Consider the following 23,995-nt stretch of genomic DNA (forward strand, 5'->3'; position numbering starts at 1 on the left):
CCTTTGAGTGTGCTTATTTCTGGGATTTTTTTTCTCTCTCTAGGTATAAAAATGGAAGAATCATCGAATCCAATCACACTATTAAAGTGGGACATACACTGTCAATCATGGAAGTGACTGAAAAAGACACAGGAAATTACACTATCATCCTCACCAACCCCATTTCAAAGGAGAAGCAGAGCCACGTAGTATCTCTGGTTGTGAATGGTGAGTCCATTTCATTTCCTCTTGCCCAAGATTGATTATGAATGGTATGATTATGTTTTTTTAAGCCCCCAAACTGCCATTTCTTTGCCTTCTTATGAGTCAGAACATAGAAATGAAGAATGGTCCAAGGATATGGAGTTGAAATGAGATGTGGAGAAGTGAACTCTGGCCATGTCTCCTTAAGAATCCATGGGCATGAGCCATTTGGTGGTCACATGCAAGATGAAAGTAGCTGGAATCCTTTCTGGCCAGATGCTGTGAAGTAAGATTGCCCACAGTATCCTCATAGGTTGCAATATACCTTTGCTACTGACTGGTAGAATTGTGTACCTTGAATGCAGATGTGGAAGTTTTTTCTCCTTGAGCTTGGTGATGTAGTTGATGTATCTGTGATGGCACCGGGCTGATTCCAACTCAGAAGGCTCCTGCAGGGGGACACTCTTGGCTCATATGGAGTCGAGGATCTGACTCTGAGCCTGTAAAGAGATGATGTAAGCTTTCGACGTAAAGATGATTTTAACCGTGTCTTTCCAAATGGAAAGACATTTAATGTATATTTGGGGTGAAAGGAAAAGAGTGCCATAGTCAAGTGAATATGGGGGTGCTAATGTGATATGAAACAGTTTCTTTATTGTAGGACTTCTCAGGACCTTTACTAGCTAATGAATCTTGCCATTCTCCAGAGGAAGAGACAGAGTATTCAGGGCTTAACAAGTTTATTGGACCAAGCACTTTTTCCCCCTGAGTAAATCCACTAGTATCTCACTGCAGAAACGGAGAAATGCCTGTTGTAGCTCTTCGTGCTGCCTGCTGGCATGCCACATTAAAACGTCAAGATATTCTCTTGTGACATTAACATGCTTCCCCGTGTGTCCTGATACTCCTCTGTATGTCTGCTGGGCTTGGCTTCATTTCTTTGTTTGGGGAGTATATTGTAGATAACGGGTTCTAAAAAGGTTGCTCAGAAGCAGCGTGGGTGTAGGAGACTGGGGAGAGAGGAAAACCGTTGGGAAGTGGAAGCTGGGAAGTGGGATGGGAGAAAAGCATGGTCAAGCAACAAGGAGAGCAGATAACCCCATTTCGTCAATGCATGAGGTGACTAGACACTTGATTTTCCCTGGCATTTACCCTGCCATATGGAATAAAGGGCAAAAAAGAAGCCAAGTTTTAAAAATGTAAAGGAAGGTATAAATCTTCATGGAGTGATTCCCTGTGGCCATACGCCTTTGCTTTCATTCCCTCTCTGGGACAGATTTTCGGTTGGCAGTGATAAGGTAATAGTTTTGTACTAATGACTCTGAGTTAAAAAGGGAGAATACAGGGAGAGACAAAGAGAGAGAGACAATGAGAGGAGAGAGGAAGGGAGGAGGCAGGAGGGGAAGCAGGAGAGGGAGAGAGGGAGAGTGCAGGATGCTTCTGTAAGGATTTACCATGTCCTCTATCCCCTAGTGGCTGAGCAGCGCTTGGGTGTGAAGTGAGAGTGTCTTTGTTTGTCCTGGGTTTTGTCGCATATTGGCTGGATGACCTTGGGCAAGTCCTTTAGCTTTTCTCTTTCACTTTTCTCATATGTATAATGGGAGACAATAGCAATGGTCGTGAGGATTAAGTGGATTAACCAATAAAAAGCCCACAGCAATGCGTGGCGCATAACAAGTACATACAGTGTTGTCCCAACTATTTTCTTTCCAAAAACTTGCTCCAACTTTGTGAGACTGGGAGGACAGGGTTGGGGGGAAACCTCTATAATGCAGACTAGGAAAACCAAGGCCTGGTGTTTCGAGACTTGGGCGAATTCGCTGGGCTTATTAGTTTTTGGTATCATGAGTACAACTACAACCCTTACTCTCTTGCTCCCCTGTGTAGACCTTCTTTGGAAAAGAGGATGGGACAAAACAATATGCTTAAAAAAGCTTTGGTTGCTCAAACCTTCTACTTTATTCCCTGGAGCTGACTGACAGTTCAAAAGTTTTTCCTGTTTCTAGTCCCACCCCAGATTGGTGAGAAGTCTCTGATCTCTCCGGTGGATTCCTACCAGTACGGCACCACGCAGACACTGACATGCACTGTGTATGCCGTCCCTCCCCCGCATCACATCCGCTGGTACTGGCAGTTGGAGAAAGAGTGTTCCTACCAGCCCAGGTGAGGAGGGTCCCACACGCTCCTTTTCCTGCCATTCTGCCTTTCTTATAGCCAAGCTATGCCCTGACTCTATTTCAAACCCAAGAAAACCATCCCTAAGAAAGTTATCTTTTGATGGTACTTGGAATCTCCTTCCCTCTTCCTCTGGGTCTCAAGTTTTAGCAGGTACCTTTGCTTGAGAGATCCCACTGTGCGATTAGCCAGTCGTCTCTTCTTAGCCCCGAGAGACATTTCTCTAAATGCAGGCTCTTTGCTCCATTTGCTAATTGCCAGTCTTTGGGTCTCCTCATACTGGTCAATAGGAAAGGACCACATCACTGTTATCGGTGAAAAGGTCCCTCTCTTGGAAGAAGCGTGGATGGATGGGAGACAATGATAAACTTAGTCCAGCCCTCAGAGTCACAGGCTGCTTATCAAATTTGAACACAAGTCCAGACATCCTCATGGAAAAACAACAACAACCAAGCCACCACCACCCCAAGCCGTCCACTTCCTGTTGTTGTTTTTGAAGTGGCCACTGCTAGTTTCTTCCTCAGCTGCTGGCAACTTCCTACACAAAGGCCACGGTCCCAGAGAAATGGCTTGCAGAAGCTCAGTGGCTTCTAAGTTTCCCTACCTTCCTTTGAACTAAATTGGCTTGAATTGTCTTGTCGATCCAATTTATGAATGGAGGTTTGTTCCCAGAATAGCCGCTTCCCTCCTGTATCCTGAAGGAATCTACCTAGGACCTTTTCCTTCACCGCTGAGGCCTATTTTTAATTGGCACCACATCTTGTAAAGTGGTAGGCTGCCTTGAAAGTTATTTCTAAGAATTAGTAGCCAAAGTCTGACCCTTTTCCTGACCATTGATTTGAATAAAGAAAAAGTTAAGTAGTAACATGATCTTTCTTTTCTTTCACGTAGCCGAGCTGTCTTAACGACAAACCCGTATACTTGTAAAGAATGGAGAAGCGTGGAGGATTTCCAGGGGGGGAACAGGATTGAAGTCAACAAAAATCAATATGCCTTAATCGAAGGAAAAAACAAAGTGAGTCTGAAGTTCTTTAATTTGAAAATTCCCCTGTTTCTCTTTCTTGGAAAGCTGGTACAATAATATGTGAGGCACATTATAGGTTAATAATCAAGTAGACTGGGTGACAGAATAATATCACACTAAGTCAGTTTTAAAACTCCACTGACTTTTAGTGGTGCCATTAACTAACTAATAGCTTATGAGAGTAAAGTGGAATATGTGTGCTATTTAATCTATACATCTGCTATTAAAGCAATTCTGGTTTTATAAACATGAGAATGAAAAAATGTGCATGTTATATTAACGCACATCACTCATATAATGATTTCCACCTCCTGTCAGTACAGTGTGTGAGCTGCACAGCCACCTGATGAACCGCATACATTTGAGGGCAAGCAGTGTGGTAGTGTGGATGGAGCAGGAAGGTTGCAGCAATGGTGGGGAGCGATGAATTTTACGGGGAATGTGTGTGCATGAGAGAGCCTGTATTGGTTATGGCCTGGGATTTGTTTTCTTTGCAGACTGTCAGTACCCTTGTCATCCAAGCTGCAAATGTGTCAGCTTTGTACAAATGTGAAGCTGTCAACAGAGCTGGGAGCGGAGAGAGGGTCATCTCGTTCCATGTGACCAGTGAGTGCTCCTCTCTGGAGGGCGGGTTGGGTCACTCTTCAGGTGTGTAGTAGCTCCTGGGCTTACATGAAGTCAGTGCACACCCCTTTGCTGGTGGGAGAATGGGTTCATATATGCTTGAAGCTACAAGCTCCATGTCTTCCTAGTGTGTCATCTGTCTCACTTGTCAGAGTCTAGCACAATGCATGGCTTATTGAGGTTCAGTAACTATTGATGGGCTTGCTTGAGCAGTTGGTGGTGATGGGGTTTCCAGAAGCATTCAGAATGACATAGAAACAGTGGTCTTCAATGCCGCTGATGTTTTTGCCCCTGTGTCCTAGTTTATGGATAAGCTTTAGTTGATTGTTCTGGATAAAATATTGTAGCCTGGGTTAATTAGTTGTAATCAATGTAGCTTTAATGTCAATGAATGTTATGTGTTCACAAATGACTGAGTTTTGAAATTCTATGTTATGATAAAATATCCTGCTTTGAACTTTTCTTTTGTGGGTTTAAAAACTGTATTTAGAGCTAAAAGTGGAGATGTGATTTCATATATATACATATATATATATCTGAGAAAATAATTTACATTAGTATTTACATTATTATTACATTGATGTAAATTAATATGTATTAATATATAATTATATATCTGAGGAATTAACATATCTTCAGATATATATATCTGAGGAATTAATTTACATTTACCAATAGTACATGTTGGGACCTAAATCACCCAGTATGGCTGTCTCTTTCTAGCAAATCACCTGCTATTGCTAGAACTTCATTTCATTCGGAGCTTTATTGCTGGTCTGAAGGCAACAAAGGATGATAGTTTTCCTATCCAGTTAAGTCACTCCTCTCTAACTTTGGGCTTTGCATTTCAGGGGGACCTGAAATTACTTTGCAGCCTTCCACCCAGCCCACTGAGCAGGAGAGCGTGTCTCTGTGGTGTACTGCGGACACAACCACCTTTGAAAACCTCACATGGTACAAGCTTGGCCCACGGGCTGTCCCCAGAGGAGAAGTGCTCACACCTATTTGCAAAAACTTGGATGCTCTTTGGAAACTGGATGCCACCAAGTTCTCTAATAATACCAATGACGTTTTGATTATGGAGTTCCAGAATGTGTCTCTGCAGGACCAAGGAGACTATGTCTGCTCTGCTCAAGACAGGACGACCAAGAAGCGGCATTGCGTGATCAGGCAGCTCACGGTCCTAGGTAGGAGGCACCTCTGAACCTTTGTCCCAGAGTGGGTGAAATGCCTGAAATATAGTGCTGTGAGGTGCTGTGTGGAGATTACTGCCCTTTAGGAGCTTATGAAGTAGATTGGTGCACACTGAGTCACAGAACAACTTTGAGGCAGAACGAAGCTAATCATGATGAAGTGTTGTATTAAAAAGAGAAAACAACATGGTTCTTTCTAACCTTTAGGGTGGGATAACTTACCAGTATTTGCAAGGGATTATTTTGAACTTCTTACCTTACTCTTGGGCATTCATTTATTTGAATGAACACATGTTATGGAATACCTACTGTGAGCCAGGAGAGTGCCTGAACTTCACAGTGCTGACTGATGGGCAGGATAAAAATGCTCAGACAGTGGTAGCCCAGTGAGGTCTCTGTGCCACAGGACAGGAGCTGGTCTCGGTTTTGCTTCCTGCTGTAGTGCTACTCATAGACCATAGTAGCATACAGTACGAGCTCCATGAGGTACTGCTGCGTGCACAGTGAGCCGAAGGGCTGAGTTGAGTGCCTAGAAGAGTCCATGAGAGGGAAGCCTCACTCAGTGCCGTGGCTCTGGGGCATCCCATGTGGTCCAGGGTTACTCAAGGTCAGTGAGATGGTGCTTTTGTCAATGAGAAACCTGGTATATACTCGAGGGAGCTGCTCTCTATCCCTCATCTAACCTTGTGTCTTGCACAGAGGCCGAGCAGCCACAGATCCGTCTCTGGAGAAATCAGTTGAATTTGGGAAGTTTCTCTTTATGCCATTTCCCCCCCCATTTTCTTCTCCTTTCAGAATCTTTTCCTGGGGCCTACAATGCATATGTCCTCTATTAGTTACTGTTAGGAAAGGTAACTGCCCAGGTACACTTATTTATATCAAGATTTTAGAGGAATAGAATTTTGCTTAGGTCTTTGGCGTATTTAGGAAATGTCTTCAGATAGACACCAGCATTGAGGCTGCTGGTTTAAAGACTCAGGCAAAAAGAGATTTTTTTTTTTTCAGTGAAGTCATCCCCAGGGCCCTTGAAATTATGATATATATATATATATATATATATATATATATATATATATCTGTGTGTTTTCTGCCAACACTGGTAGCTGCTCTGCTTTCAAGCTAATGAATGAATCTAGAAAGCGATGTGGAGAAGTCTTCTGGCTTTGCAGTGCCCAAGATATATGTGCTTGCCACGAACTGATTTCTTTCCTTTAGGACACCTAAGTTGTTTTTTCTCTTTTTTTCATTAGAAATAGACCAGATACTAGGACATTTGTTTAAATCTTATACACACAAATATATATACAAATATATATACACATATATTTATATATATAAATCATATATATATGGATATATATTATTAGTATACTAATATATAATATATTAATAATTTATATTAATATAATAATATATATACTATATATAGTATATATATATATTATTAGTGCACTGTTGAGATAATCTCATTTTTAAAGTATTAAAGTGGATTCCTTCAGAATGATTGCTTTTAATGTTTGGTTGGTTTGGACCACCAGGTATTTTGATGATTTGCAGGAAAGAGTAAATCTAATGTTTTGCTGTACATTTAAACAAACACCAGTAGGCTTCATGTTTTTTAGATCTTTGATTTTCCTCAGGTATTATTGTTTTGTTTGTTTGTGTTTTAGTGGAAATAGCACTGGACTTCTGGGTTCACCAGATTCTATTATTAGCTCCACTGTTGACTTATTTATGGGAACTTGGGCAGGTTATTTAACCCCTGGACTGCAGTTCTTTCATGTAAAAGTAAAGCTAATAGACCTGGCCTGCTCATCACATAAGGTCCACAGCGAGTAATAGAAACCGGATAAATAAATTTTGTAAAACTACCCAATATATGCAAGGCATTCTTTGTGGAATTATACTGAAGTTTGTCACTTTTCAAGAGAAAACTTGGCAAAATTCTATTGACTCGAACTTTTATGGGACAGGAAAGACATGCCTGGTTAGAAGAAAAATTCATAAAGGTGATGCTCAGCCTTTATTTTGTAATTATGAGTTAAAATCACTAATATAAATGTTCAAAGACATGCAATGACCTGCCTGAACTGTCCTCACTTATTTTATTTGAGTTTCTTTAGTGACCAGAAGTGTTGCTATCAATTTCATGTATTTTTCAGCTTAGTAAACTGACAGGTTGCTTTATATTAAGTTTAAATTGTTTAACAGTTTTATGATACCAAAACAATTTTGAAACCTATAACTACAGGTTCTATGATTTTATTTTTATGTGAACAGAACGCATGGCACCCATGATCACAGGAAACCTAGAAAATCAGACAACAAGTATTGGTGAAACCATTGAAGTGTCCTGCACAGCATCTGGGAACCCTCCTCCACAGATCACATGGTTTAAAGATAATGAGACACTTGTGGAAGATTCAGGTGAATGGAGCTTGTCTATCTTTTGGGTTCTAGAATTTCCCCAGAGAGGTTATCTAAAGCCTATATTTTTTCCTGATTTGGTTTAAAGTAGAACAACAACAAAACATTACTAGAGTACATGGTCTGCTCGTTTCATCAAATAGGAAGCAGAATATTTGGAGTCTTGTTAAATTCTCATGGAATCCTTATGGGAAATTTGTCAGCAGTTGGTTCTTTGTGACTCTTTGGAGTTAGATAGTAGCCTAAGATGAAGGGCAATATTTATACTTTAAAATTTTTTCCTAAGAGAAAGTCAAGGGTCATATTTTTTCTCTCATATATGGAAGCTAGAGAGAGAGAGAGAGTGGGGAGAAAAAAAGGTACAAAAAAAATCTCATGAAAATAGAAGGGAGACCAGTAGAATAGAGGAAGGGAAGTGGAGGGAGGGAGGAAGAACGGGAGAGCGGAGGCAATGGGGAATGAAATGGATTGAATTATGTCATAATGAATCCCACATTTATTTATAATTGTAACAAATCAATTAAAAATAATTAAAGAAAACATTCTTCATAAAAAACTGCAGAGATCACATCTTCAGAAATAAGAATAAGCAGTAGGTAGGGAGCTGGGGAAAAGTTCAAGTGCTGTGTGAATGTATGTTTCTATCACTTTGATCCACATTATGATATGATATTACAATGCACCAATAAAAGTATGCTTTTAAAAAAGAAATAAGAATGGCCATTTCCCTCCTCTCTTAGGCATTGTATTGAAAGATGGGAACCGGAACCTCACTATCCGCAGAGTGAGGAAGGAGGATGAGGGCCTCTACACCTGCCAGGCCTGCAATGTCCTGGGATGTGCAAGGGCGGAGACATTTTTTATAATAGAAGGTCAGTGTGAAGCTGTGTACACCTCGGGTGGTTCGTAAAACTTAGCTTGTATCTTATATAGACTCACACATTTTGGGTGGGACCACTAGTAGGTGATTGTTAGTGTCTCTGTACAAGCTGAGTGCCTTTTATCAAAAATACTTGGGACTGGAGGTGTTTCAAATTTCTGATTCGAGCATTTTTATACACACACATTTTTTTTAAAGGGATGGAAATCCAAGTCTAAACACAAATTCATTTGTGTTTTATGTAACCCTCACATGCATAGGCCGACGGCAGTTTTACACATTGTTTTTAGTGATCTGCCTCTCCACTACCACCCATCACATGAGGTCAGGTATGGAATTTTCCACTCTTGGTATCTTGTTAGTGCTCACAAGGTTTCAGGCTTTGGAGTATTTTGGCTTTTTGGGTTAAAGATGCTCAACCTGTACTTTGTATGTGTTCTTCAATAAGTATATATTCTTTTAACCTAAAATATAACACAATGTTGTTTGTATTCTGCTTGTATCACATTTCCTATTCCTGCAGCTCCTGTTGTGGAAAAACCCTCAGCCAGGCACAATGTATCCTCCTGTTCCTGATTCTGTCTTCATTTGAATGGCCCAATTAACCTATAGAAATGATACCACTATATTTATTTGGAAAAACAGTAGAATTGATGTCTATTCATGAAGGCCAATGCAAGCCAGTTAGTCCCAAGGGCTCAGAGCTTTCATTAGACCGAAACTAATTAAGATTCACTTTTGAACAATAGACCATTGCTTTTTCTGAAACGGAAAATTTGGGGTTCTTATGTAAATATGAGTGGTAGTCTGTACATGCAAGAGTAGTGAGAAATCTGGCATTTACTCAGGCAGGAAAAATAATTTTGGACAGTATTTTGTTTTAAGAAATCTCCTCCTCCTCCTTCGCCTTCTTTTTCTTCTTCTCATTGTGCCCATAAGGGGAACAATGAAACTGTATTGTGCAGGTGGAGGAATGGTATGCAAAGGGAGGAAAGAAACATAGTAATAGAAGAGGAGATTGAAGGATTTCTCTAAACTCACCTAACTTGTCTCTCAGAGTCCAAATGCTGGCCCCTTTAACCTGTCAAATCTAAGTATTGCATCTAGGCACGCCGGCATGTTTTCAAACTCGTAGGCTCATTATTATTTTATAAACCTCACTTGCAAATAAAGGTTTCAAAGGATGTGATGGTTTTGTCACTTTTGAAGGGTTTGTATTTTAAGGCAAACTCCAGGGAGGACTTCCAGAATCTCCTGGTGCTCTGCCTCCCTCTGTCAGCTTCTACAGCTTGTTACAGGTACCCAAGAGAGAACATTGGCACAGAGATTATAGGAACTTCTTGCCTGGATTGAATAGCAAAAAAGGGAGAGGTAGATATTTAATACTCCTGCTCAGTCCCCCAATGTTAATATGAGAATATTAATGTACAAACTTATATAGGCAACTGAATCTTTGAATTTTCTGCTCTCTGTACAAATGGACTGTTAAATCTTTACATATAGATAGAGAATGACTTCCCTAGGCTCACCAGAGAAACAAAATGACTTCCGGTCATACTTGGGGCTCGTCTCCTGTTAACTCCTTGCCAACTAATTAATGACTTGTCTTCTGTCTGCTGGAGGCCACCGTGGTCCATCCTCATAGCTGTGGCCTGATTAATTCACCCTGTACTCTCCTGATGGGACACCCCAAGCGATAATTGCTTCCTTATCACTTCTTTGCTAGTCCCTGGTAACTGAAAGCTTCCTTCTACATTTAATTCTTCCCACTTGGAGCTGTCTTCCGGAGCCCTGAGCATCTGCAGCTCCCTTTGTCTACCTTGAGTGTTTCCTTTCCTCTCTCCTGTCATGAGCTTAAGCCCCTGTTACTGTGCCATGCTTAATGTGTGTCTCAGTGCTCTCTTCCATGCTCCTGCCACACAGTGGCAGTGTCATGGTCAGCTCATGTTTGACAGACCTTGATTTACTCTTGACTGGCTCACTGACTATACTTGTGTACCCCAAGTCAAGTACTTTACCTCTCCTATATTCTGCTTGTTCATTGGCTAAATGGATTCTCAAGACGAATAAGTGGAACAGTATATTTAAAGCAATGAGTACATGGTAGTTGTTGTGGTCACAAGTATCCCTCTGGTCAAAAGACTTCACTTATTTCCATATGTGGTTTCTTAAATGGCCCTTTTTCAAAGTCTACACAAATAAAACACTATCAGTATAAAATCAGACTTTATTATCTCCAAATAGAAGTACTTTCTTTCTCTGTAGAACATCATCTGGGTATTTTTTTTTCCATCAAACAATACTTCCTCCAAACACATTCTATCTGTGTCTTTTAAGATATTTATACTTCTATCCTTAGTAACTTTAAGATTTTATTTCTGGATGTTTTCATGAGCAATGTTGTTCAAGCTTTACATTTTTCCTTAAAAAATGTGGTAGACTCCATTCAACTTGGAGGTGTGTGGCTATTGCTTTTTAGGATTCTTCAAAGTGAATAAGCCTTCAAGTGCTGAACCTTGTCATTTTATAGCAAAGGCTATGAGTTTCCAACTGTTGATGCTCATTCATTTGTGCTTTCCAGGTGCCCAGGAAAAGACCAACTTGGAAGTCATTATTTTGGTAGGCACAGCGGTGATTGCTATGTTCTTCTGGCTACTTCTTGTCATCGTTCTACGGACCGTTAAGCGGGTAACACAATAATTTTCCTTCTCTTCCAAGCACTTCTGTTTTCATGATTAATGAAAGCTGACTGGGGTTCTTTGAGTTGTTTCTTCCCATTGTTATTGGCTCAATGGGCACATTTTTATTTCAATACAATAACATTCTTGCCCATTTTTCTTTGGCTACACCATTGGGCATTAATTGATAGAATCCACTAGAGGGGAAAGGGGTTTGGACTGTCTAGTATAATTAAGACTTAAAAACAATTCTGCACTCATTTGCGGGGAGGTTAATGGAATACTAGAAGCAATATTATAATAGGACACTTCTCAAACTCCATGAGATTTCTTGGAAAATGAGACATCAAGAATGAGGCTCCTTTTGAATAATAATAATAAGTACATACAAAAAACAGCCAAACAACAGGGTGTGTGTAACTGGAAGGATTGATGCTTTCCAGGCCAATGGAGGGGAACTGAAGACAGGCTACTTGTCCATCGTCATGGATCCTGATGAGCTGCCCTTGGATGAACACTGTGAGCGCCTGCCTTACGATGCCAGTAAATGGGAATTCCCCAGGGACCGGCTGAAACTAGGTGCATTTTCAATTGATATTAATTTGACCTTTAGTTCACCAGGCCATCTCTTCCTTATTTAGAATGACGACAAATCTAGGATATGTAGATGCTGTATTCTGATTTAGAAATACTAATTTCACCTCTTGAATTTGGGTAATCATTCATTTAGCCTCTTAGGAGTAGGGTCCTTGTATAATCATCCAAAGAAGAATATTTGGAGACTGAGGGGGACTTATTAAATAGTTAAGCCAGGACAAAGGAGGTAAACTGGATTGTCCATGTTAAACTTGGATGTGTGAATACCTTGCCTAGTTGAAATCTTTGCATATCACTTTGGTGGCATAATAATCCAAGCCCATTTATTGTTGCCATTATCATTGATTCTAGGTAAACCTCTTGGCCGTGGTGCCTTTGGCCAAGTGATTGAGGCAGATGCCTTTGGAATTGACAAGACAGCAACTTGCAAGACAGTGGCTGTCAAAATGTTGAAAGGTAAAAGAAAAAATATATTATGATTTATCTCTGTTTCATCCAACTATTAAATATGACATAAAGTTTAAATCAGTGGCTGTGTGCTTAGGTGGCCCCACTAGCCAATCTTGAAGACAGTCCATATAATACTGTTTTAGTCAACTTTTTCTTTGCTTTGACCAAAATACCTGGCAAGCACACTTAGAGGTAGAAATATTTATTTGGAGCTCATGGTTTCAGAGATCAGTCCATGATCATCCAGCTCCCAAGCCTCAGGGCATGGTAGAGGAAAAAGTTGCCCTTAGCTCAATGGCAGCAGGAAGCAGAAAGAGAGAGGTAAGAAGGACAAGGGACAGATACTGTCCCCAAGGCCATGTCCCCAAGGACTTACCTCCTCCAGCCACATCCCGCCTCCAAACCTGGCTGCATTTTTTAACACATGAGCTTTTGGGGCCATTTTAAATCCAAACCATAACAAATACATTTGTGCAAATTGGAAAAATAAATTGTTCCTCTTTTAAGTCTCATGCCAGAATGCATGGTCCAGCAAGCCAGATTGAGGATGGCTTTCACCCACCTTGCCTGGGAGCTAGCTTGCACAACTGTACTTAGTGGTCCTGGTTATAAGAAAAAAATAGCCTGGCTATATTAAAATGGTTTCATAATATATCATTCTGTAAGATAATTATAGGCCCATTAGAAACATGGAAAGGAATTTGATATAAGTGAAGAAAATTGAATGCAAAAACAGCATATTCTTAGGGATTGGAATATATAAAAGAACTTCAGGTATAAAATAATTTGCAAACTGAATACTTATGATAAGAAAAGGGATTATGGGTTATTTTTTAAAATTAAAAGCCTCATAAATAATGATTAATCCTAACAATAAGGGAATTCTGGTCTTGTAATTTGATTTGGAGAGGTAATGTGTACAAAACTTTTTGTTCCAACTATGACGCACCTTCATTGACAGACAGAGCTCCTGACCCTTTGCCAGCAGGTCTGGTGCATTTCAAAGCCATCTCTCTCCTTTGGTCTTTTCTCTCTAGAGGCCAAAGGAGTATGTAATTTTGAGGTGATTCCCCAGGTCCTGAGATGTGGACTGTGCCTGTGAATTAGAGACACTCAGCAGGCTGTACAGGATCAAATGCATTCTTAGTCCCATCCACTTCATCTACCAGCCAGCCTCACCAGTGGTCCCTGGTTAAATTGGTTGGTTGGCTCAAGTCATTTTTAATACATGGGATTTTTAAGACATGGGACTGAAGCGACTGGGCATTAAGAAGCATTGTAAACCCCAAGTATAACAATTTGGTTTGTGCAAGAACAGAATCTGGGCATGAGTCCACTGCATATCTACTCTTAACTTTGAGAAGACTCCACAGCAGATTCCTTTAAATATCAAGGATTTTGAGTTCACTTAAAGTAAGAGTTTGATTTTGAATTAGAAGATAGTGTTTATAGCCGGGTGTGGTGGCGCACGCTTGTAATCCTCATGCTTGGGAGGCTGAAACAGGAGGATCGCGCAGGTTCGAAGCCAGCCGTGCTGGCTTAGGAGACCCTGTTTCCAAATAAAAATATAAAATAGGTCTGGGAGTGTGGCTCGGAGGTAAAAGGGCTTCCAGGAACCCCAGTACCACCAAAAAAAAAAAAAAAAAAAAGAAGAAGAAGAAGGAGAAGATAATGTTTACGTTTGATTTTTTAGAAACTTCTCCTAATCTCTAAGTTATGTCACAGTTGTGTTGCCCTGTGAAGGTAAATTGCACAGTTGCATGCAGTGGAAAATGGCCATCACCCATCCTGTGGTAAGGCCCACATGTATGATTTTTATTCTTTATCCTGAATTTGTAGAAGGAGCAACGCACAGTGAACACCGAGCCCTTATGTCTGAACTCAAGATCCTCATCCACATTGGCCACCATCTCAATGTGGTCAACCTTCTAGGTGCCTGTACCAAGCCAGGAGGTGAGTGACCAGGGATTGTTCTAGTGGCCTGATTTTTACATGGGCTTCTTTGCTAGTATTTGAGGGAAACAATATAACTTCCACTGACTTGATTTCTCTAACCAGATTCCTAGATATACATGCATTTTATAGAGATTTAATGGCTACCATAATCAAATCATTTTAACAGTTCCAAAGAATTAAGAAATGTCACATCATTATGACAGAGTTTGCTACTTGTGTTGTGGGTATTAAAAATAAACTTCCCCCCAAACTTTAAAGCCAAAAGTAATCCCCATCCCCAAGGGGAGTCATCTCATTGCACTGAAAAGCAAGTAGATAGGTTTTCATCTGAAATTTTTGTTAATCTCTTTGTGGAACTGCTTTTTGGAAAAAGAAAAACTACCATGTAAGGACATTGGGACCAGCTGATTTCTGTAATCCTGTTGCAATGAAAGGTTGTATTCAGCCTTCTTCTTTTGGGCTCATCAGCATATTAAGTACTTAGTTAGAAACAGAGGTGAAAACACGATTTCCCTTCTTGACATGCTGTGCTACTTACAGGGCCTCTCATGGTGATCGTGGAATTCTGCAAGTTTGGAAACCTATCAACTTACCTACGGGGCAAGAGAAATGAATTTGTGCCTTACAAGGTACGTTGTTTTCTAACTTGACTTTGGCCATGTGGTAAATGGAGGAAAACTCAAAATGGTGAAGGTTAGATTTTTAGCTGAAATTTTGTGAGGCATTTCACACTACCTCTTGGTTATTGTAACTGTCTTTTTATTCTCATGACCCACTAAAGACAGTGCCAGAGTTAGGGAGGAGGCAGATATGGGTTAAGAAAAAAGAAGGCTAGAAGGAAGGGCAGCTCTAGATTATACCATCACACACACACCCCCACACACCATAATTGGCTCCTTGGAATATATATTCTTTAGTAAAAGGACACACAAATGTTGGAAATGTGTTGGAGTGCATTTTGAAGTAAGGCATTTATCTCTTTAAGATAAAAAAGGAGCTTGTCTTTATGGAAGAAACTCTAGTATGTACAAAACCTTCTCTAGATTTCAGCCCAGAAAATGCATAATCCCGAATGTCTGCATAATATCTTTGGGGGGGTCTGCTTTTTAATTGTTTACAGTTTACTACATTTTGGAGACCTGTTTTATATTCCAAGATTTTGTGTGTTCATTTGCTTTTTTTATAGTCCAAAGGGGCACGATTTCGTCAAGGGAAAGACTATGTTGGGGAAATATCTGTGGACCTGAAGCGCCGCTTGGACAGCATCACCAGTAGCCAGAGCTCAGCCAGCTCTGGTTTTGTTGAGGAGAGATCTCTCAGTGACGTGGAGGGAGAAGAAGGTACCACCATTGGCTCTTCCAGGCCCAATGCATGCTCTTGTAAGAATAGATGAGGTGATAAGCATTACAAGGGCTTTGATCATGGGAAAAGCCTCATATTTGAAAGAGATCTGACTTCATAGGCAGCTTCTATTCAGTACCCAGTCTTCTCCGAGAAAGGTTAGGGGCCATCTGTTCCGATTAATCCCGATGGCTTTTCATGTCTTCCTTTCAGCCATATTTCCTCAGTGGAGTCTGGGTAAATAGACTTGTCTTTATTCAAGTGCATTCTTGATAATATTTTAGTGCCCTTTGTGGTTAGAGCTGTGGCTACCACCTAACCTCTAGAACTTCAGTACAGCTCCAAGATACACTGTGCATCTGATTTCCTCAGAAGGAGCAGAGACAGCTCCGTGATGTAGAGATGGGGCTTCCTGACCTCTTGTCTTCTTGAGGTGTGAGTTTAGGAGAGCCCAGTCATGAAACAGCAAAGAGACTCACTTGTCATTTGCTTTGACATAAGTCTACAGAGAAAGCTGAAGTTGAACTTCTTTCCCTTAGAAGTCGAACAGGGAACATAAGGCCAGAACTTGGGCTAGAAGAGAATGAGGAGGTTGTCTAGGACTCATGTAATGGGGCCACTACTGAGTGGAGCCCTCTCTGCCCACTGCTTCTCTCCTACAGAATGGTGGCCAGCGTGCTGGAAACCCAAGAGGTGGAGATAGTGTGTTGGAATAGAAAGAGTGTTGGCCTGGGATTTTACCCCAATTCTTCATTCAGAAAATGAAGGGGACTCACTAATTGTTCTCAAAGAGCTCTTCAGCCCTAAGTATAGCAGGCCATTGAGGAGAAGGCCTATAACCTTTTTAATACTTACCAAGTTATTGTTACAACTAAGTTTGTGTTTACTCTGCTATTCATGTCCTGGAAAGAGGCCATAAGTCTTATCTGTCCAAAGTTATGGGATCATTTCAAAATCCCCATTAATGTCTTAGTGTTTATTTGTACCAGTTATACTGAAGTAAATATTACCTATTTATGTAAATTCATTTTTCTGTTATGTTCTTGTTATTTCTCTGGCATCCTCACAGGCCAGATCTAATGTATTTGTAGCACTTTTTAAGTATGAAAAAGAAAGAAGTAAATATATTTCTGATATTTTTAGTTATCCGTTGTAGATTATATTTTGACCTTTGGTCTTTGTCCCAGGACAAAACCTGGAAAGAAAAAAGATCTGATGACCCTGAATATTGTTGTTTTATTTTTAGAGTTCTCGATATGAAACTATTGTTTATCCCTCTGGGTACATGAAAAAAAAAAAAAAAAAGAAAGAAACAACTGCTTGAAACAGCAAATTTGAAAAAGTCTTCTTCCTCTCCCTGTTATCTAGGCCAATTTTACCTCTATGCTACTTCCAGGATTTACTGGTTCAATTTGACTAAAATGGAAAAACCAGTATTTCCCCTAAGGGGTTGATGAAGGCTAATAATACTGGAACTCAGCAAATTGACAGAAGATAGAAGTATTTTCTCTCTGCTTCTATTTTCTGAAATTTACCTCCCAAGTCTTAAAAAGATCATTACTCTAGGAGACTTAGAAACAAAGCGTACTTACTGACTGGTGGAAATGCTCATCTCTGGCCTCCTCCTCCCTCTGGCAGCTTCTGAAGATCTCTACAAGGACTTTCTAACCTTGGAGCATCTCATTTGCTACAGCTTCCAAGTGGCTAAGGGCATGGAGTTCTTGGCTTCGAGGAAGGTAAGATAGGTCAAGGGGAAATAAGCTCTCTCTTCAGATCACAGTCTTGGAAATAAGATGTCTAGGGCCAGTCATTGGTGTGTGTTTGGGATGGAAATTCAGGCATTGCTTGAATAACTCTTAAAATAGTTATACTGGGGAGGCTCTAGCTCTGTTTATGAAGGGTAGCCAGGGATTTCATAAAATGGAGTCTTATAATAAATACATAACTGGGCATCTAATAAGCACCATGCAGTCTTCTAAGCACCAACTGTGGCAAACCAAATAAAGTCACCATCTGCGTGGAATTTACATTCTGGTAGATGAAACAAACAATAAATAATATAAGTAAGTAATGTCCATGGCAATCATGTTGTGGAGATATAAAGTATCAAGGGCTAATAGAGTATATAGGAGTGCTGTGTTTATGTGTGCATATGTTTCTGTGTGTGTGTGTGTGTGTGTGTGTGTGTGTGTGTGTGTGTGTGCTTAAACAAGGCGGACCAGAAAGGCTTTACTAAGAATGTGATATGTGAGCAATGATGTAGGAGAGGTGAGGAACTGGGCCTCACAAATATTTTGTTACAAAAGTCTATTTTAAATTTATTTCTACATTCATCACCATCTACCAAAAATATTTGTTGGTAGTATAATTAGAAACCAGGAAGGACAGGACTTCAGATGAGCCCGATTAGCAGAGCTAAAATTAGAAAAGTAGGCCAAACAAAGGCTGAGATGGGGACGTGACGAGTTACACATATTCCAAAGGTTGTAAACACTTTGGAGAGGGGAGGAAGGTTGGGGGATGTTACCACCACCCCTGGAGAGGGCAAGATGCACAGTGCCTCACTACACAAAATTCAAATGAATGTTCAGGAAAGGCTGTTTGTTGACAAAATGTTCTCACTGCAGCCTCTTAGGGAAAGAAAGACTTAAATATCTTGTTTTCTAAATTACATTAAAATCTCCAGCCCCTTTTTCTCTCTTGAAGTTTAAGCTTCTCTCAGCGTTCAGAGCCTCAGGAATTTAGATGTTTCTGCTGCTTAGCTCTTGTGTTCTCTCTCCCAAGGGAAAGGAAGAAAATAAGGGTCTTACATCGTTTTCTCTAAGAGAAAGGCCTTTTGCTTTTCTGAAGTTGATTTTTATTACTATTGTTATTAGTATTAGTATTAGTATTAGTAGTAATAGTACTGGGTATTGAACCCAGGGGCACTCTATCTCCAAGCTATATTCCAGCCCTTTTTTATTTTTTTAGAAACGAGTTCTCACTAAGTTGCTAAGGCTGATCTTAAATCTTTAATCTTTCTCTCTCAGCCTCCCAACTATTGGGATTAAAGGCATGTGCCACCATGCTCAGTTATTTAATTATTATATTATTGATATTATTTTGGAAGCTGGAGCTTACCAGTGTTTATTTTGGTGATGAGGGGAGGGAGGATGTGGTAGATGAAGGGTTGTAGGATGGGAATCCTTTGACTTTTCTTGACGCTGCCAGGTGATTTCTTGAATACTAGCTGGTTGTTGGGCTAAAGAAAGAAGCTCTTTGGTTGAGGGGAAAGCAGGAAGTACCATCTGTTTTTAGGAATTCCTGGTTTTGCTCAATCATGCTAGACAGCACGCGTCTGAATTAGCTCCTGTTCAGGGGAGAGAGCTGTACAGACCACGGTGCAGGGTGAGGTGGGTGGGCACCAGTGCTTCCTGGCTCTCATGATCACTCCTACATTGATCAAGATTCTCATCTAAATGTTTCCTTCATTTCTAATGTTCCCTGAGGCTCTTATTCTCCCATCAACTTATTCTGTGGAGCTTAGATAAGAATTATGATAGTGATTACGTAGGGTGTTAGATGAAGTAAGGGAATAGAGAGAAAGAAAGGATAGAAGATCTAAAGCCAAGGTGAGTTTTATTTTACTTTTCGGTACACTAGAGAATCAACTTGACTCCTCATAAGCTGAAATTGCTCCAGTGGACCTTTATGATAATATCTAAGGCTTGGGAAACAGGATAAGCCCCATTGGGAATTGCCTGTCAGAGCGAGTCTGGCTTTAGTTCCACATGGTGCAGGGAAACCAACAAAGAGCACCGAGCCAGTGAGAGACCCTAGCTTCTGACTTCCGTGAATTCATTCAAAATAAATCCCTTCTGGAACCTCCTTGGAATAACACATTTTAAACCAAATATGGCACCAGGCAAAAGGGATGTGTGGATGTGACCAGAAACACATTTTTCAGTTGTGTCCTGGAGAAGTCTATTTATGACCACATCATACTATAACTCCAAAGGCTGGGGCCGTTTATGGAATAAGCAGATGCGTGTCTCAATGAGGCTCACATGTTGATAAGATATATAACTCAGTCCTTGTTACCCAGTTCGTTCTCTGTTGTGGGATTTTTTTTTTCTTATATATAAGCATGAGGTCACAACAGATGTAGAAGAGATCAGCTGTGCAAAGACCTAATATACACATAATTCTCTTTGCAGTGTATCCACAGGGACCTGGCAGCACGGAATATCCTTTTGTCGGAGAAGAACGTGGTTAAAATCTGTGACTTTGGCTTGGCCCGGGATATTTATAAAGATCCAGATTATGTCAGAAAAGGAGACGTAAGTTTCAAAGATGAGCTCTCTGATCATTCAGCTGCAGAATTCCAACTTCCCATAGCAAGCTTCAGGACCTGTGTTCAGGAACAAAGGAAGTTCTTTTTTCAGATATTTGCTAATGTGGGTTGTGATTTCTTGTCTCCTACTTCTTTAGGCCCGCCTCCCTTTGAAATGGATGGCACCAGAAACGATTTTTGACAGAGTGTACACAATTCAAAGTGATGTGTGGTCTTTCGGTGTTCTACTCTGGGAAATATTTTCCTTAGGTAAGCCATTTCTCTTTGTCCCTCTGCCCAGACTCTAAATAGGATGGTAAAAGTTGATGATCTCCTGCATCTCACCTCTTAACAAGCTGAATTCTTGGAAGCTTTGGATGATAAAATCTAGAAGAAAAAAATACATAGGCAATGAGGATGTGCTGTAATTAGGCTCAAGTCTTCTCTAAGAGAAAATCAAATCATATAGTCCTTTTCCTGGCTTATTCTAGGTGCCTCTCCATATCCTGGGGTAAAGATTGATGAAGAATTTTGTAGACGATTGAAAGAAGGGACAAGAATGAGGGCCCCTGACTATACCACACCAGAAATGTAAGACTTTAAAGTGTGCCCTCTGTTTTCTTTCTTTGCTCACAAATTCTTTCTGCCCAGAGGGCTTTCCATTTTATATACTTTTTTCATGGTCTAATTTGTGTTTTGCTTTTTTTCCCTTAAAGTCTTCCATGCTAACATCAAGCATAGATTCATTGCTTCTTGAAACAATAGCACTTTATTATCATAACAAGCAGTTTTATTAGATGTTGATGTGTGATTTCTTTTCTATACATACTCGGATCTCCAAGTGAGGGACTGTATCTTACATAATTTTATATCTGTGCATTAGCATGCTGGCTCACTGTGGGCTCTTTACAACTGTGTACCATTCGATGGCTTATTTCAAGCATCAGACCCAGGAGAAAAGAGGCAGGTTATTAAACCAGTGTTTTGCTTCTCTAGGTACCAGACCATGCTTGACTGCTGGCACGAGGAGCCCAATCAGAGACCCACGTTCTCAGAGTTGGTGGAACATTTGGGAAATCTTTTGCAAGCTAATGCACAGCAGGTGTGTAAGCCTCCATTTGAGAAGCTTTTACAAAGAGTATTTAGATGTAAGGACCCTCTGCTTCCTGGACCTCCTCACAACCACCACCACACTGTCCTCTCAGCCCCGAATGAGGATTTGTACTTTCCCAGATTGAAGGAATTATGCTTTTGTAAAATCTGTGATCGCCCTTTTAGACAAATGAGATACTAGTTAAGCCTGGGAGCAGGTAACTCTTATTCCTACTTATTTGTCTTCAAATACTCGTAGATTTAAAGAAAATCTGTTTGATCTATAGAATATCGACTGTGGATGGAAATTCAAGTAATTTTTTTGTATTGGGAATGGAACCCAGGGGCATTCTATCTCTGTGTTAAACCCCAGCTCTATTTTATTTTTTAATCTTGAAACAGAGTCTCCCTAAGTTGTTGAGGATCTCACTAACTTGTAGAGGCTGGTCTCAAGCCTGTAATCTTCCTGTCTCAGCCTCTCAAGTGCTAAAATTACAGGTGGGTACCCCTGCACCCGGCAGAAATTCAAGTAATTTTTAAATAAATTTGGCAGATGAAATATATCCAAACTATGCAAAATAGCTCTTGGTCAAATCCCAGAGCCCCATAACTCCTTCATAACACATAGTTACAGCTTTTACCCTTAGAAAGTTAATCTCCCGTGAACATAGCTTACTACAATGGAAGCCAATTTCCTCTTTTTTTTTTTTTTCTCGAACAGCTGGGGAACAACAGGTCAAATCTGTTTTTACCAATAAACCATCCCAACATTTAAATGTACCAACTTGCCATTTATTTCTTCCTCTTGAGAAATAACATGAAAGTGGGCTGCCTTTTCTCCCATGGCCTGTTTTCCTACTCACTCACTGCTTTTCTTTAGACTGCCATCTGTTTTTCCATTACCTTGAAATGCAAAGGCTAAAATTGGATGTTGTGCCCTTTGAATGGCCTGGCTGGTGTCAAGAGGCTTTGTGGGGAATGACTTCTCGGCTCTGTGTAGCCCTGTACAGTGTTCCCTTGCTCCCTTTATGGCCACAGCCAGCTTTGCCTTCGTGGTACCCACAGATCTCTGCGGTTCCTTTACCCATCTTGGTTTTAATTAGCTCTTTAATGCACCTTCATACACACATCTCTTTCAAGTGCCCTTTTGTCTTTGACAAATTGCTTTTAATATTGTCTTGAAGTTAGTTCAGTCCACAGCCAAGAAGCCCCCGTGGCCTTCATTTCTCATGAAAAGGCCCTTCAAGGGTCGAAGCCATAACAAAAGCCCTGTTTATTGTTGCAGGACGGCAAAGACTACATTGTTCTTCCAATATCAGAGACTTTGAGCATGGAAGAGGATTCCGGACTCTCTCTGCCTACCTCACCTGTTTCCTGTATGGAGGAAGAGGAAGTGTGTGACCCCAAATTCCATTATGACAACACAGCAGGGATCAGGTACTGCTGCTGTATGGCCGGCATCCCAGGGGCCTTCAAGGCCACCTCCAGGAGGTGCATGGAGAGGGGCTCATGAGAAGGGGCTGCATGTAGCTCACTTCCACAAGGACAGTGGTTGGAGACTTCTCTCCCATCTGAAGCCCACGCTGCTGCCACAGCTCTCCTTCAGAATTCTAAGCCCTGCAGCTGCAAATAGCTGGAATGCCACAGTCCATTAATCTCCAGAAACGAGAGATCAGTCTTACCAAGACATCTGTATTCAAACTGTCCCCATGTACACTTTCATTACTGGGGATTATACAGCTTAGGAAAGATTCAGGAAGAAGGAGCTCTATGCATATATGAAAACACATTTATGACTTTCTGGCAAGGAGATAGACCATGGGGTGGTGTCTTGAATTAGACTGGACACTGCATCTCAGAAGCCTCTTCTGAGTCTGATATTCAGCATTTATTTGCATAATGGGACGTCTGGGCTTATTTAAAACACATGCACTGCTATCCTGTCCCGGTCTGCACAGGATTGTACAGGCAGCATCCTTTTCTTTTGCTCTCAGCACCTGTGTATCAGGAAAGAGCTGATAGGGTTTTCTATCATGTACTGAAACCACCTTGACTAAGCTTGGGGCTGCTTCACTGTGGCTGCCTTCTTCCTTGGACGGGAACCCCAGGGTGGGGGCCCAGGCTGCGCTCCAGAGTGTGCCCGGCAGGCCACAGGGAGGGCGAGGCTGTCTCCTGTGTCAGGGCCTCTATCAGGTTGCCACAGGGTGGATGCTGAGAGGCACCGCACCAGGACCATTGGCCCCATGGAATCCTGCAGGGCAGCAGGGTCCTGGGAGGGGAGAGAAGGAGGCTCTGAACACTTAGACACCACTAGTCAGCTGCTCCCTCCATTTGTGTCAGGAACAGTCAGCATTTTTGAAAGACTTTCCGTCAGTTATCACATTGTGTCCACAGGAAAACTCTGAGTCAGGTAAGGTGGAGACAGATCTGTTTTGGATGGAGATGTTGAGTCCGAGGCTCAGCTTGATAACTTGGAGCAGTAGACATTGTGGTTAAAGGTCTAGGCATTAGAGTCGTGTAGAACTGGGCGGGACTCCCCAGTCTCCCTCTTAGCTGCTGAGTGACCGAGTAGCTAATCCTCTAACCTCTCCCTCAGTTTCCTTATCTGTGAAGTGAGGCGAGGCTGCTGGTGCTGTTTGAAAATGATTGTTCAAGCTGGGTGTGTTGGTGCACTTCACCTGTAATCCCAGTACTTGAGAGGCTGAGGTAGGAAGACTGCTGAGACCAGCCTCAACAATTTAGTGAGATTCTCAGCAACCTAGTGAGACCCTGTTGCAAAACAAAAAAATAAAACTGGGTATAGTGGTGCATACTTATTTTCCCACCAATACTTGGGAGGCTGAGACAGGAGGTTCAAGGCCAGCCTCAGCAACTTTGTGATGCTCCCAGCAACTTAGCAAGATCCTGTTTTCCAGATTAAAAAATAAAAATAAAAATAGGCCTAGGGGAGCCAGGCCTGGTGGTGCACGCTTGTAATCCCAGCATTTGGGAGGGTGAGACAGGAGGATGGCCATTTGTGAACAGCCTCAGCTTAATTAGTGAGGCCATTTACAACTCAGTGAG

General features: G+C 41.1%; 1 protein-coding gene across 2 annotated transcripts in view; it reads left to right on the top strand.

Moving 5' to 3' along the window:
- Positions 1-23,995, top strand: part of KDR (kinase insert domain receptor) — a gene marked incomplete at both ends in the record, with an annotated part of 44,195 nt that overhangs the window by 13,155 nt on the left and 7,045 nt on the right. For both annotated transcript variants that reach the window (XM_080697961.1, XM_080697960.1), the window contains 19 exons: positions 44-207; positions 2,190-2,346; positions 3,250-3,373; positions 3,880-3,988; positions 4,858-5,193; positions 7,480-7,626; positions 8,367-8,498; positions 11,088-11,194; positions 11,628-11,763; positions 12,133-12,237; positions 14,071-14,184; positions 14,728-14,816; positions 15,374-15,527; positions 17,167-17,264; positions 19,725-19,847; positions 19,999-20,110; positions 20,332-20,431; positions 20,837-20,942; positions 22,218-22,369. In XM_080697961.1, coding sequence (XP_080554087.1) covers positions 44-207; positions 2,190-2,346; positions 3,250-3,373; positions 3,880-3,988; positions 4,858-5,193; positions 7,480-7,626; positions 8,367-8,498; positions 11,088-11,194; positions 11,628-11,763; positions 12,133-12,237; positions 14,071-14,184; positions 14,728-14,816; positions 15,374-15,527; positions 17,167-17,264; positions 19,725-19,847; positions 19,999-20,110; positions 20,332-20,431; positions 20,837-20,942; positions 22,218-22,369 — 2,565 coding nt within the window. The remainder of the gene's footprint in view (positions 1-43; positions 208-2,189; positions 2,347-3,249; positions 3,374-3,879; positions 3,989-4,857; positions 5,194-7,479; positions 7,627-8,366; positions 8,499-11,087; positions 11,195-11,627; positions 11,764-12,132; positions 12,238-14,070; positions 14,185-14,727; positions 14,817-15,373; positions 15,528-17,166; positions 17,265-19,724; positions 19,848-19,998; positions 20,111-20,331; positions 20,432-20,836; positions 20,943-22,217; positions 22,370-23,995) is intronic.

Source organism: Muscardinus avellanarius (genome assembly GCF_963383645.1).
Source record: "Muscardinus avellanarius genome assembly, chromosome: 6".
NCBI lineage: Eukaryota > Metazoa > Chordata > Mammalia > Rodentia > Gliridae > Muscardinus > Muscardinus avellanarius.